The sequence below is a fragment of the Theobroma cacao genome, chromosome 1 (assembly GCF_000208745.1).
Source record: "Theobroma cacao cultivar B97-61/B2 chromosome 1, Criollo_cocoa_genome_V2, whole genome shotgun sequence".
Lineage (NCBI taxonomy): Eukaryota > Viridiplantae > Streptophyta > Magnoliopsida > Malvales > Malvaceae > Theobroma > Theobroma cacao.
This window is the reverse complement of record NC_030850.1, coordinates 27588082-27602967: the sequence shown is the minus strand read 5'-3', so window position 1 is coordinate 27602967 and position 14886 is coordinate 27588082. Positions and strand designations below refer to the sequence as shown.

The 14886-nt window shown below is 33.6% G+C and overlaps 1 protein-coding gene across 1 annotated transcript; it reads left to right on the top strand.

Moving 5' to 3' along the window:
- LOC18613162 (hyoscyamine 6-dioxygenase) lies at positions 1-1964 on the top strand. Its single transcript, XM_007050259.2, has 4 exons — positions 1-368; positions 543-793; positions 932-1250; positions 1410-1964. The coding sequence occupies exons 1-4, from the start codon at positions 177-179 to the stop codon at positions 1671-1673; spliced, it is 1026 nt and encodes a 341-aa protein (XP_007050321.1). The 5' UTR covers positions 1-176; the 3' UTR covers positions 1674-1964.

Below are 14886 nucleotides of genomic sequence, written 5' to 3'. Positions count from 1 at the left end.
GCCTACCGCTGATTATAAAAGGCAAGCTTGCCAAAGATTTTTATTGTTTATTTATTGGTCAACTTTCCAGTAAGGATTTTAATGCCCTTTACTTCCTCTAGCTTGGCCTCAAAGTCTTTCACAGCATTGAATAAAACTGTCTTCTACTTTCAAACATAAGCGTTGAATTGAAAATCATGGAATTGCTTTCAAGCTGGTGTTATGATGGTTCCTTACCAGAAAGCTATGTAATGCCACCAGAGAGCAGACCTGGAAAGCTCATTGTTCCTCTAGGACAATCAATTCCAGTGGTTGATCTTGAGCGGCATGATCGAAACGAGACAATTCAGCAAATTCTGAAAGCTGGTGAAGAGTACGGATTTTTCCAGGTTCAGTCAGTGCCTATCACATTTCTCTCTTAATATTGCTTTCTTAAATTTTCATCAAGAATCGAAGCATCTCAACAAGCTATGCTGTATATGATCACATTCGTATTTGTTGTTTTTTGAGGCACTTTTTTTTCGTTGACTAATTCTAGACCATACATATTTCTGAATCGGCAGGTAATCAACCATGGAGTTTCTGAGGATTTAATGGATAAAACCATGAACGTTGCAGAGGAATTCCATGCAATGCCTGCGGTGGACAAGGAAAGGGAATGCTCCAAGGACCCAAGTGGAGGCTGCAAGCTGTACACAAGCAGCTATGTTTATCCCAAGGAGGATTTTCACTATTGGAGGGACGCCATGACGCACCCATGCCTTCCTTTAGAGGAATACATTCAATTTTGGCCTGAAAAGCCAACTAGATACAGGTAAACTATCAAGTCATATATATAAGCTTGACATGATATCTGAAACTTTCCAGCTTTTTGCATGAAAATTCCTCGCCTTAATATGTGTTGACGTTTTGAGAGTTTGACCCACCCATTTCTTAATGTTCATTATTTCAGAGAGGTGGTTGGGGCGTATTCGGTTGAATTAAGGAAGCTGAGTTGTAGAATTCTGGAGTTGATCTGTGAAGGGTTAGGACTTAGCGCTGGATATTTCAGCAGCGACCTCATTCAAGCTCCAAAAATCATGATTAACCACTACCCTCCGTGCCCTGAACCAAGTTTGACGCTGGGATTATCTAAACACCGTGACCCTTCTATCATTACCATTCTTCTTCAAGGCCACATACATGGGCTTCAAGTCTTCAAGGATGGCCATTGGATAGGCGTTGAACCTCTTCCTCATGCCTTTGTGGTTAATATAGGCTTTCTGTTACAGGTAGGCATCCCTCAAACATTTTTTGTCATGGTCATTTTATACTTACTATAATAATTAGAAACCTGACGCTGAATAATCTGTCAATTTACTTCTCATATCCTTTTAAGTATTTTTTCTTCCTTATTGCGGCTCATTCGTTTAAGTCATGGTAAATTTTAGATTATAAGCAATGGGAAACTCAAAGGTGCAGAACATCGAGTGGTGACCAACTCAAGAGATGCTAGGACAACTATTTCCTACTTCGTTTACCCTTCTGATCAAACCCTAGTAGAACCAGCAAAGGCTTTGGTCAATGCATGCAATCCTACACTGTACAAGGCCTTCAAATTTTTTGACTTCGTTTCAGCCTTCCTACTCAAGCCTGGCAATACTGGTGAAGCTGTAAAGGAGCTTATAAGCGCGCCCCACACCCTTAACTGCTAGTCAATTAGTAGCTGGTTCATATCATACACATGCATTTTGTGTACGTGTTTTGCTTTGTTTTTCTTTTCCAACCAAGCATCTTTGTGTGAAGTCAAATGGAACCACGTTATAAACATATAGCAACAAAAGCATATTGTTACAAGGCTATTATAAACTACTAGTCAGGTTTGCTTGGACAAATATTAGTAGTTGGGGGCAGTTTTATCCATTTGGAAGTTTAATAAATCTTATAGACCACTATAATGTTAAGGTGTGCTTGTTAGAAAATTGTATTTTGTAGTATATACTGGCTTAAATACAGGATTAGAGCTATACAATTTTGATAAATCACAACGGGTTTTTCCCTATTACTTTGGTTAAGTGAGCTCAATGAATTAGAATCTTAATATAATATCAAATATATCATGACCATTTAAAGAAACAAAGTTAAAGTTTGTTTCAATATTTTTTTCAAAGAAACAAAGTGGAAGTTAATTATATAGTTTCTAATAACAACTAAATATTTTTAAGAAAAATGCTTTTTGCCCTAAGTATTTGCTTACTTTATGTGTTAATATATTATTTATTGGTCCAATTCCAATATTTCACTATGAAATTGTAAATCACAACCGTATTGGTTGACCTCACATTTTATTTTATACAATAATATCATGTTTTTATTGAAACTACGTACAATTATAATACAACAAAAATAACTGGTAATTTTTATTTTTTTGAAATTGAAGGATCTACAATGATACTAATAAATATATTATTTTAAAGCAGGAGAAATTAACTTCTCTACTCTCGTGTCATAAAATATTTCGATTCATTCGTGCAGAATATTTTGATGAAAACTTTGCTGTTTTTGACTTCAAACACACATTATATATATATATTTATTTATTGAATCACTTTGTTCTTTTGAAAAGCTTCATTGAGATGGACTGGACTTTGATTGCCGTCGCCTCGCCTAACCTCAATTCAGATACTTAAATGAATAAATTGATTGTGATTGTTTAAAAAAAAAAAAGGAATGCAGCTTATGCTATAGTCTATAGATGGCAATAGGAATTATTAAATGAGGAAAATGACCCACTTCGCTGCAAGTTGGTAAAATTAATGTTTCTTTTTTGAAGAAGTTGGTAAAATTAATGTTGATAACATTAACTTTTGTATTTTAAAATTATAAATTAGATATATTAGGTTAGGAATTAGTTTTTCTACGTATCATGATAATAATAATTTACAAAAGCGTTTTCGATTGTCTTTGAAAACGATTTTGTCACATTACATGCAATTCATTGTCCAATCATCCTATACTCATGGGTTGGACCAGTGATAGTTATAGTGCTGGAAAATTCAATAATGAATTTAGGATTTTATATGAGGAGTGATTAAAGAGTAATTATAAACATAATTACATTATATATATATTAAGTTATATATATATAATAAAAAAATTAAAAATTAAGAGGTGGCAGCTGCCATCCCCTGTCACCTCTTTGACTCCGCCTTTGCTTAGAATTGACATTATTGATAATTATTTTTTATTTTTTATATTTTTTGCAATTATATTTTCAGATTTATTGTAAAGGTGATTGTTCGGGCATTATCATCAATTAAAATATAATTCATGAAACATTACTTAATTATAAAGGAGAGAACATTTGAGAAAGAATAGATTTGTGATGTACATTAACCATTAAGGAGATCAAACTATATCACTGTGATTCTTTAGATTCGTAGTCTATTCTAATAAATTTGTAAGTGATATTAATCATTTTATATCATGCAGTAAATCAGAAAAATGGTTTTTTACGTATGATTTTGTCTTATTGCATTATAATTCACTACTTATCGTTCAGATTTTATTTGTGAATCGTTTCTTTTTTTTTCTTTTTTTGTTTAATCATTTCTTAGAATGGCTATTGTAATGTAAGAGATTTAGGGAGAAAATTCTTAATATGAATATTAGAAATTCAAGAAAATAACATGTATTACATTAAGGGAAAATAGAGAAAAAAAAAAGAATTTGGAGAAATTAAATCAAATATGAAATTAAAGACTATCTTATCAAAGTTAAAATAGGATAACAGATGATTAATTGCTATTGATTTTTGAATGAGTGTTAGATGGTGTTAATATCTTCGTGTAACCATATATATTCCCAAACTCTGATTCTATTTTGTTGACCAAAACCTAGCCCTCTTAATGAATCTAAGATAAGTTTAAGATTTCATTAAAAAAGATAAATTCAACTAGGTAAATATATCATGACAAAAATATTGGTGGTGACTCTTCTATTTAGCGAGTGTTCAGTTTTCAAGCTTGCACATTATGCTAGCTTGGTGACTCCTTGGGAAACTTTTGAGAGTTGAGCTAGTTGTAAACACCTCATATTATCCAGATCTCCATTTCTAACTAAATTTGTCCATTGTGAGGCTTGATTCTGTCACATTTCTTATAAAATTAGCTTTTCGAATTAATCTGGATCTTGATTAACTTGTGCCATAATGTGCAAGTTTGAGAACTTGATCGCTCGACGTAAAAGAGAAATCACCACTAATATTTTTAGTTTTCGTGTGATTAAGTACATAATTGAATCTCTCTTTCATAAGAAGATTTAATACTTGACTTAGATTTATAAAAAATAATAGATTCTGATCTATGAAATTGATTTAAATTTGGGACTACAATTATGCATAGAGAAGATATTAACACCCCACAATGTCCATTCAAAGATTGGTATCAATTTATTATGTGTTATGCTATTTTTAACCTTAATAAATGAACTTTAACCTTAGGTCAAGGGTAGATTTTTGTATAAGGTGCGTGTGCTTTAAGATTTTTTTTTTATGGTTTGGTTTTATATTCAGCATGGGTTGTTTGACCTATGTCCGGAAGGACTCTTTTTTGTTTTCCTATGAAAAGGGCTTATTTCTCCTTTTTGTTAATGAAAGCTGATCTCTAAGTTTCAAAAAATAAAAAAAAAGCTTTAACCTCATATTTAATGTTATTTCCCTAAGTTATTTTTATTTTTTGTTCTATTTTTATGATTTTGTTAAAAATATTGGAAACTTTTTTTAAGTTTTCCTAACAGTTTTGGCAAAAATTAAAAGAGTTAACTAGCTTCAAGAAAATTAAAAATAACACTTATATCCTTGAAGAGATTTGTTGGATTTTAATATTGTATGAAAAAAATGTTTAGGTTAAATCTTTTTCTATTTCTTATTTTTTTATTTTAATAAATATTCTTTCGTGTTGAAATATTTTGTAAATTCTCCAACACTTTTGGTAATGCTTTTCATGATTTAGAAAATAGTTTCATAACTTTTCAATTTCATTCTATCTATTGTCATATAGCATTAGTTTGTAAAATGGCCTCCATAGTTGATTGATGATCATCGGCAGATTGGGTATTCAATCTTTAAAGCTTCCTTATCAAATATGACTAACATATTAAATATGTTAATCATATTTGACAAAGCAGATTCAGAAATGGAATACCTAATAAGCTAAAAATTTTCAACCGATTAAGGAAGCGGTTTTACATACTAATACAATAAACATAAGCAATGGAGTGGAAGGCTCATGTTAATCACTAGGTTAGACCTCGATCCTCCATAGAGTCTCGAGGCATACGAGGCACTGAACGAAAATATGCATTAGACGAAGAACGATTTAATGAACTTGGAGTCTAGCATCTCCAATTGAGTGAAGCAATCAATTGTCCATGCTGAATCATCATCAAAGGAGTTGGTAAGCTCTTTTAATAATTAGGATGCACGACGAAAAGATGATGCTAGTGGATATATTTGTTTTTTTATCCATTTGTATTCTTAATATAATTGTAAGTTTTTTTTTTTGTAATTTTTATTGGTTGTAATAAATATAATATTTGTAAGAGGTCGATTTTGAAAGGGTGGAACCACGAGATGAAAATCGGTAGCCCAGCTAGGGGTAATGGTAATCTCATGGAATCAATCAACTATTGAAAGAACGATCTTTTCTCGATATACATAAGCAATCTTAGTCCTAAGACAACATGGCAGCAGTTGAGATAAGCTTTTCAAGATTACAGTGTGCTTGTTGATACTCTCTTATGGAGATCGAAGGCCTTCAAATAGTCAAACAGGCCTTTATTTGCCTTATTTGCTATCGACATCTTGATGAAATGAGAAAGGGCATAGCTTTAGGTAACGAACAAACACTGAAAGGATAACAGATCATTGTTAACAAAGCCATCTCTACTAAAAGTAAGAAATGAAAGGCTAACAGTAGGCCCAAAGGTTCAAGGAAAAGTAAAATGTTTTACAAGGAGGCATTCATAGATGTTGGCAAAGATATCTTACCCAATTGCAGGCACTCAAGTTGCCAACTGAGGTTAACATTAAACAGAGGAAAGACATGATTGAACTTTAAGTAGAGATTCTTAGAAAGGACATCGAATTGGTTAGAATGAGTGTCATTGTCACCATGAGGGAAGCTTTCCGTCCCAAACTCATTCAAACCAGGTTGGTTTAAGAAGGCATACTAATCTTGATATAGTTAATTGGAAAACTCAAAACCTTTATCACTTTTGAAAATGAAGAAGAGATGAACATCATCATCAAGGATTTCCTAGGCATTTTTTTTCACTGGTTCATCACCTTCACCCCATATAATCTCATAATGGAGCGCTGCACTAAACTAGCTTAGATTAAGATTGAAAACCTTCTTCTCCATTTGTGGCATGATACAACTTTTAAGAAAATTGAAAGTCTCTGAGGGAAGGCGATCAAAGCCAGTAGTGTTGTAGCTTGGTTGGAACACTTTGACTTTGCTAATGTCCTCATCATGAAGGAAAAAAGCCTAAAAATCCCTCTATGGAAAGATTTGATTATCAATGGGTGTAAAATGCTGCTCAGAATCAAAAAAGACATGCAGGAGCACAAAAAGATAATTATTGCAGTAAAGGCATTTGCTAATTGTTCTAACGGTGTGGATAATTTTGCTATCCATAGTGATAAGGAGATTATCGAGATTACACCTGACAAGTTAAGGACAGGTAATTCTTTTTCCCAATGCAATTTGAATTTTGAATATGGCTCAATGAACTTGGTCCAAAGGTGTGATAGACGGGCAAATAATGAGCCTTGGATTGGCACGAATGGGCAAACAGTTGGCCCTCACCCATGAGAAATTAGCAAACAAGTGCACTAGTGTTAATGAGCTTTAATCTCCCTTCGAGGCCTTAGGGCCAAGCAAAATGTTTGTGGATGTAGACTAGAAATCTGAAAGTAATGAGTTCCTCTTGAATGGAAGTCCAAGAAACTTAAGAGTTGACTTTGGGATTGTCACAAGCCAAGATTTGATGTGCAACAAGCCTTCAATGAACCAATATGTGGGCATAGGCATTTCGTGCTTTAATCCTTCAAGTGTTGCCCAAGTAGTTGATTGGCCAAGACTTCACTTGTCACTTGAAAAGTTTTCTGAAACTTTGGGTAAGAAGGATCTTGCAAAGGGAGCCCTCAAAAAAAAAAAAAAAGAATCACTGCCTGCATCAGCGAGGAAAGAGTTATGGATGAAGTTAATAAATTCATCAACTCTAGTTTAAAGCAAGTTACTAGTGCAAAATTTTTAAGTGGAGCTAAAGAATTTTTAAAAGAAGTGCAAACTAGCCCAATTGATGGGAATTAGGAGATTTTACTAGTGGATGAAAATGAGCTAAACGCTCTAATGATGGAAGAAAACTTTAGTGAGCTGAAGCCTCAAACGGTATGGCTTACATAATGATGCAAGCAATCTATTAGCCAAACACTCTAATAATGGAAGAAAACTTTAACAACTTGAAACCTTAAATTGTATGACTTACCTAACGATGCAAGCAATCTATCAACGTAAGGCATGGTAGATGGAGAAAAAGCACAAGAAGTGCTGCTAGAGATCGAAAAAGCTTGGATCACCAAGTAATTGATGAGGCTGGCAATCAAATTGATGATAAGGATATAGTTAGGTGAAATGCCACAATGTTCAGGGAAGGCGTAGATACTCTACACATGGGTTAAGATATTAGGCTGGTGTTTGATAATAGTGACAACAATATGGTTAGAGGGTTTATGGAGTTGGCGGAGAAGACGAACTAACCTTTATCAGCTCATGGGTTGCAGGGAGGTATGTTATGCCTTCCTTGTTTGTGTGCCTGTTTATCAATTAAATGTATACCATCTTGTGGAATATTCGAGGTTTAGGTAGGTAAGAAAAGAAGAGAGACATGCAGAACTTATCTATAAACTTTTAGACTAGTATCTTGCTTATTCAAGAAACAAAATTATAAAGTGTGAATACCAAAACTATTGAAACGGTGTGGGGAAAAAGTTCTTGAAGTTGGCTTGCATCGAATCTTCAGGTGATTTGGGTGGCCTTATTAGTTGTTGAAATAATAATTGTTTCACTTTTGATTAGTTTATTATTAGTAAGAGATCTATTCTCGTGAAAGGGAAAATCTAAAGGCTTAATAATATGTTAGGATTGGCAACATTTATGCCCTGAACGATGTGGGTGAAAGGGAAGCCTTTTGGGAAGAATTACTCAACGTTATTAAAACATGGGATGTGATTTGGTGCATTAGTGGGGATTTCAATGTCATCAAAAGTATGGAAGCAAGGACTAATTGTGTCAGTATGGACAGGTCGATATGACACTTTAGTGATTTTATTAAAGAATTGAAACTCATGGACATCGCTTTGGTGTGTGGCAGCTTTACTTGGTGTAACTTTCATGACAAATGTTACTTTTAGTAGATTGGACAAGTTTTTTCTAACGATGGAGATTATGGTGAGGTACTCGAACCTTGTCCAAAAATGTCTCCTTACCTCCATCTTAGACCATAATCAGATTATGTTGTGTTTGAATGACTGTAATAAAGGCCATAAACCATTCAAATTCTTTAACCACTAGTTGGAAGAACAGAGCTTCAGTGATATATTTATTGAAGCATAGAAATATATGGAAAATCTTAGCAATAAAAAGGTTTTTGTTTGGCATCGAATGCACAACATTAAACAACATATTAAGAAATGGTAGTAAGAGGCTTTTGGTAATATTAATGAGAAAATCAACAACATTGAATTGGAGATTGATCAAATATCTGAGGCTTTATAACAAGGTGTGGTGGATGGGGTTAAATGCAGGGAGTTGGCTAAACTTAAAGGTGAATTGTGGAAGCTTCTTAGAGTCAATGAGCGTATTTGGCATTATAAGTCACGTGTTAAATGGTTTTTGGAGGGTGACCATAACACATGGTACTCTCGTAATGCTGCATTAGACAGACGTTGAGCTAACTACATTACTAAGTTTTCATGCCAAGGTCTTGATGATCCGACAGAAATTAGGGAAGATGTTGCCCATTAATTTGACTCTTTCTATATGCCTAAAAATGTTATTTGACTTCAAGAACTTAACAGTGGACTTTTGAACTTAAAAGAGCACTCTGCCTCTTTTCTAGAGTCCCCGTTTACTAAAGTAGAGATATGGGAGGTCATTAACAACTATGATGGTAATAAGACCTTGGGGCCTAATGGGTTCAACTTCAATTTTCTTAAAAAATAGGGGTTGCCATTAAAGAGGACACGATAAGATTTGTTGTTAATTTTCACAATATTGGAGCGCTTGAAAAAGGTGTGAATGCCTCGTTTATTTCCCTTATCTTTAAGCATGCCAACTTGTTCTCTCTCCATGATTATAGGCCTATAAGTTTAGTTGGTTATCTTTATAAGCTCATCACCAAAGCCCTTACGTTGTGCTTAAGGAAAGTCATTGATGAAATTGTTGGGGTCAATCAGTTTGCTTTTATCCAAGGTAGACAATTACTTGATTGTGCCTTCATTGCTAATGAAATGATTGATCTTATGGAAAAAAATAAGAGAGGTGGGATCCTCTTAAAGGTTGATTTTGAAAAGCTTTTGACAACATTTTTTGGGATTTCTTGGAACTTGTCATGAGAAGTATGGGGTTTGGCTATAAATGGCATTTGTGGATTAGATCTTGCACTTTGACTACGATTGTCTTTATCCTAGTTAATGGTTGCCCATGAAGGAAGTCTAGATGAAATGAGGCTTTAGGCAAGGTTGCCCTTTGTCTCTTTTTCTTTTTAGTATTGTGGTTGAAGCCCTCAGCTTTCTTATTTACAAAGCTGCTGAAAAGTAGTAAATCAAAGGGGTTGTGGTCAGATCCTCGAGCGTTTATGTCTCTCACCTTCAATATGCTGATGACACAGTAATTTTTTGTGCTCTTAAGCCCATTTACCTCACTGATGTTAAAAGATTGCTTTGATGTTTTTAGGTCGACTAAGGTTTAAAGATTAACTTTAAAAAAAGCTTCCTTTATGGTGTTGGCATTGAATAAAACTTGGCACAGTAATGGGCGAATCTTATCAAATGCAAAGTGGGCATTTTCCCCACCATGTACCTTGGTCTCCCTTACGAAGCTACATCAAGTGCTACAAGCATATGGTAGCCAGTCATCCAAAAGATTGAAGGTAAACTTACTACATGGAAAGCTAAAAGTCTATCCATGGGAGGTAGAGTCATGCTTTTACAGTCAGTTCTTAGCATTATGCCTTTTTTTCACATGTCTTTTTTTCAAATACCTGCCTTTGTTTGAACTTCTATTGAGAAAATTTTGAAAGGAATTTTATGGGGAGGTCCTAATCTTGTCCAAAAGTTTCATCATGTTAGTTAGGCTTTTGTGTGCAATCTTTGTGAATTAGGAGGTCTTAGGCTAATGGATCTTGATTTGAAAAATAGGGCGTTGTTTGGTAAATGGCTAAGGAGGTATGGTAATAAGCTTGAGAGCTTTTGGAAACATATCGTCAACAAGAAACTTGACACTCATAGCAGTAGCCTCATTCCGTGTTAGAAGAATGGTAGCAAAGCCTCGAGCTTATGGAAAAACATTTTAAAACCTCTCAATGGAATCAGTGATTGTAATCACTCCACTATTAATGATCTATTTATCTTTATTGGAAATAGGAGCATGATTAACTTTTGGGATGATGAGTGGATTGAAAATTATATTCTAAAGTTTACTTTTCCAAGAATTTTTGCCTTGATTGTCAAAAAAGATGCGAAATATGTTGAATTTGGAGAACGTATTAATAATGATTGGGGCTGAAATTTATATTTAAGGAGAGGTTTTTTCGATTGGGAAAATGAGCAATGGAGAGAATTCAAGAACTTAAACAAGTCTCAAGCTATTGGTAAGGACTTTAACGACAAACTGGTTTGGAAATGGAGTCCTAGTAGCGATTATTCCTTTAACTCTTCTTGCACGTCTGTCCTCACCTTTAATACTGCGTCTATTAGACATTGGAAGCTGATTTGGTCTAGTCTTGCACCCCATAAAATTGAGGCCTTCTACTAGCAGCTTGTTCGAGGGAGGTTAACTGTAAAGGACACTCTTCTTAAATGAGGTATCGTTAGTGTCAATGTAGCCACTTGCCATTTGTGTAAGCATGAAATCAAAATGGTTGACCACTTTTTCTTCATTTGCAAAAAAACTTGGCCTTTGTGGTAGTAATGGGGAGATGTGTAGAGTTTGGATTGGGTGTCCCACCACACCCTTGAGGTATGTTTCATTTCTTGGTTTGATTTTGCTACCTCTTTGAAGAATGAGTTAATTTGGAAAATGGCATGGTATGCCATTTTTTGGGGTATTTGGATTGTTAGAAATGATGTGGTTTTCAAAGTTACGGATTGGGATGGTTGCCTCACTTTTAAACTAATTAGAGTTCGTGTCGCATGGTGGGCTAATGCTATGTGGTCTAACTTTAATTTTTCTATTAAGGATCTTGTCTGCCTTCCTAATGAGGGTGTCAACATCCACTGTTATCAAAAGGCCAAGAAAGGTGAGGCTTGGGTTAAACCTCATAGTGGATGTGTCAAATTTAATATCGACGGTGTTTCTAAAGGTTGCTTGGGTGAATAAAAAATTGGTGGTATTTTGAGAAATGAACATGGCTCCACACTTACCCTTTTTTCAAAGGCTATTGGTATTTCAGACTCTAGTAAAGAAAAGCTTTTTGCTGTGAGAGCCTACCTTTTTTTTTGGTGCATCGAGATCGAATTCCTTTCATACTCTCTCTATTGAGGCCGATGCCAGCAATGTTGTTAAGTGGATTAAAAAGCCCAAAGACATGCCTTGCAGATTTAGATAATTGATTATTCAAATTCTTAATCTACTTGGCAAGATCACTTAATGGAATATTTGTCACATTTTGAGATCTGCTAATGGCAATATCGATTCTCTTACTAAAAAAGGTGTCTCACGCCCCCATGACTAGTTATGGATAATCAATGATACATGAGTTAAGGGAAATCAACGGCTAATTGCTAACTTTGAGCCTTTTTCTGTGTACTCACACGTTTTGGCTGGTTATCAATAAGAGTTGGTTTTTTCCACTCTATTGCTTTTCCATGGATGATGCTAGTTTTGGTGCAGGATGTTTACATTTTCAAGTGTGCAAATCCTCGTGCTTTATGCCTCTGGTTTATTATGCTGGTTACATTTATATATTTTTGCTAGACATCATTGGTGTTAAGCTTTGAATTTGTGTACAGAGGGGGTTTCATCACAAGTTTTGTTGGAGTAGTTTTTGGTTTATTTTGTCCTATGACAAGTTAAGTCTAGGGTTGATGAAGTTGATGGTTTCCTCTGTTTTTGCCTTTGGTTTGAAGCTTTTTGTTTACACTTCAAACTAGTTGTATAGGTTCTTCATTATTAATACAAACTTGCCTTAAAACAAATATTTTATTGATGAAATTAGGGGTAGTATTACCGACGGACTTAGACCGTCATTGACAGAACACGCCAATAAAGATCTGTTGTGAATTACGTTGATAAAATCTCAAAGAAAATCACTTACAAAAATCTATTGATACTGGTCAATTATGCTACCAACGGATTGGGTGCTTTGCCAATTGCATGTCCGAAAGAATATTCTTTTGGAGATTTATTGATGGAATGAGCATTACTAACTACAGTATTTCTGACTAAATAGTAATGAAATATTCCATCAACATTCTGTTGGTGATTTATGTTATCGAAAGTATTTTATCCTTTATCAACAGAAAATTTCATCGATGAAGGCGTTATCTTCTATTGTAAAGAAAAAAAAAAAAAACAATTCATTGTTCTTTGGTGAAATCTAATTTTGAATTTTTTTCTTTTTAGATATAGAAGGGAAGAACAAAACGACTGACAGCAAAGTAGAGCAATTTCTTTTGCAATATTTGTAAAAGAAATTATAAATTGCTTAATGGACTTAAAACACATTGAAGATACGCATAGGAATACGGTTTTATGCAACAGATGCAATAGGGTTTCAGCTTCAGCAGTGGACCTGAGGCCACATTGAATTCCTAATGGCTTTTATGGTGCCGATTCCTCAAGAAATTGATTGCAAAGCTAAGATAGATTAAAGACAACATATGAATCGGTTTATAGTTCAATTTGAAAGTAGCATCACCTAACTATAGACCTATCTTTGTATACTATATCTTCGTATGGTCAATTAGTTTAGACTTCTTATGCTTTCTATACATTGAAAATAATTAGTATAAAATCAATGTTTAAGCTTTAAGTATTTAACTGTTTTCAGGAAACATGGATCAACCATGAGTTTATCTAACATCTGAATTCATCTAAATTCAAAGTTCAAAACACAGTTACGTATTTCCTTCCATTATAATTAACTGATTAAAATATTTACATGCAAGCATCATATCTACAATGGATAACTTACCCACTTTGACTGCCATAAAACCATTTGGCAGATAATTAACTTAAAAGATTTAAATTCTGGTAAGGCTAAGTTCTTTTAGTGCACAAAACCATTTGGGAATGAGCAAGAATGGACACCTTTGGCAGATAATCAAATGGCCATATTCAAAAAGGCTCAATTTAATTGGACCATAACTGTATAATAGAAAATAGGTAGCCTACCACAAATTTACAACAAAATGACTTTTAACTAATCAAAGAAAGAAAATGTGAGATCACACATTTGGTGCATATGTATGATAGACCTTGTAGATTAGGATAAATTTCATTTTGTCAAAATAGGGTTCAGCCCACCCTCGATTGACAGCAATGAGACCCTAGCAATTATAAACTGTCTCAATAAGTCACTTATTATAGGTATAATATTAAAAAACGTCCCTTAAATTATTTATGGAAATTTAAAAAGGTTCATATTTTTTTTTTACGTTTAATTAAACTTTTATAATTTTATTTTGAATCAAATAAACTCATATAACTAACTCTATATTAGCGCCACGTAAATATAAAATGATAAGTTACATTTTGACTAATTACAATTAATCAATCATTAATTATAAAAGATTATTTATTTTAAAATAAAAATATAAAAAATTTAATTAAATATAATAAAAAAGGTATTTATTTAAATTTTTATAAATAATTTAGAGATTTTTTTTGAGTATTATGCTATTAAATCATATAAATTCAAACTTTATTACTTAAGAAAATCTAACAATAATATGAGAAGAGAAAAAATCTGTGGCCAGCCACCCCCACCCCCACCAACCCTTTGTTTATTGAATCAAGGTGTGGTTGATTATTATTGATAAAGACACTTTGTTGTGCATGATGTGTTGGAGAATGTACTGGGAAAAAGCCCAAATATTTAAGAATCAAACTTAAACTAAACCACCCACAGTTTAAGCCGAGGAGTCATGGCTTTGACAAGTATATGTACATAAAGTCTCTTATTTAAATATTAAATTTTCTATATAGAGATCATTTTCACCTATTTTTTATCAACATTGACATTTTCTTCATTGTCACTATATCTATTGATACACTTTGATGCTACCTTGACGTCATTGTTAACGTCAACATTAAAAACCAAGTCTTGGGGGGATTTTAGAAAATATTTTTGAAAACATAATTGGACCCAATATTACAATTAACACAAGATAATACAAGCTTTCGGTGGCACTTAGCCTTTGCATCATTCTTCCATTAATTATACCTTAACCTAATTATTTCGTGGCTCTTTTTTTTTTCTTATTTCTAAAATTTGTTTTCACCTAAAATATGGATCAATCATGCTAGCTGAAAATCATCCGGCTGACGTGTTCAACTACCAAGTGTTAGTCATAATCATGCTTTATATATAATTATTATCCTAGGAGAAATGTGTTAGGATTGTCATCCAGCTATTGCAGAA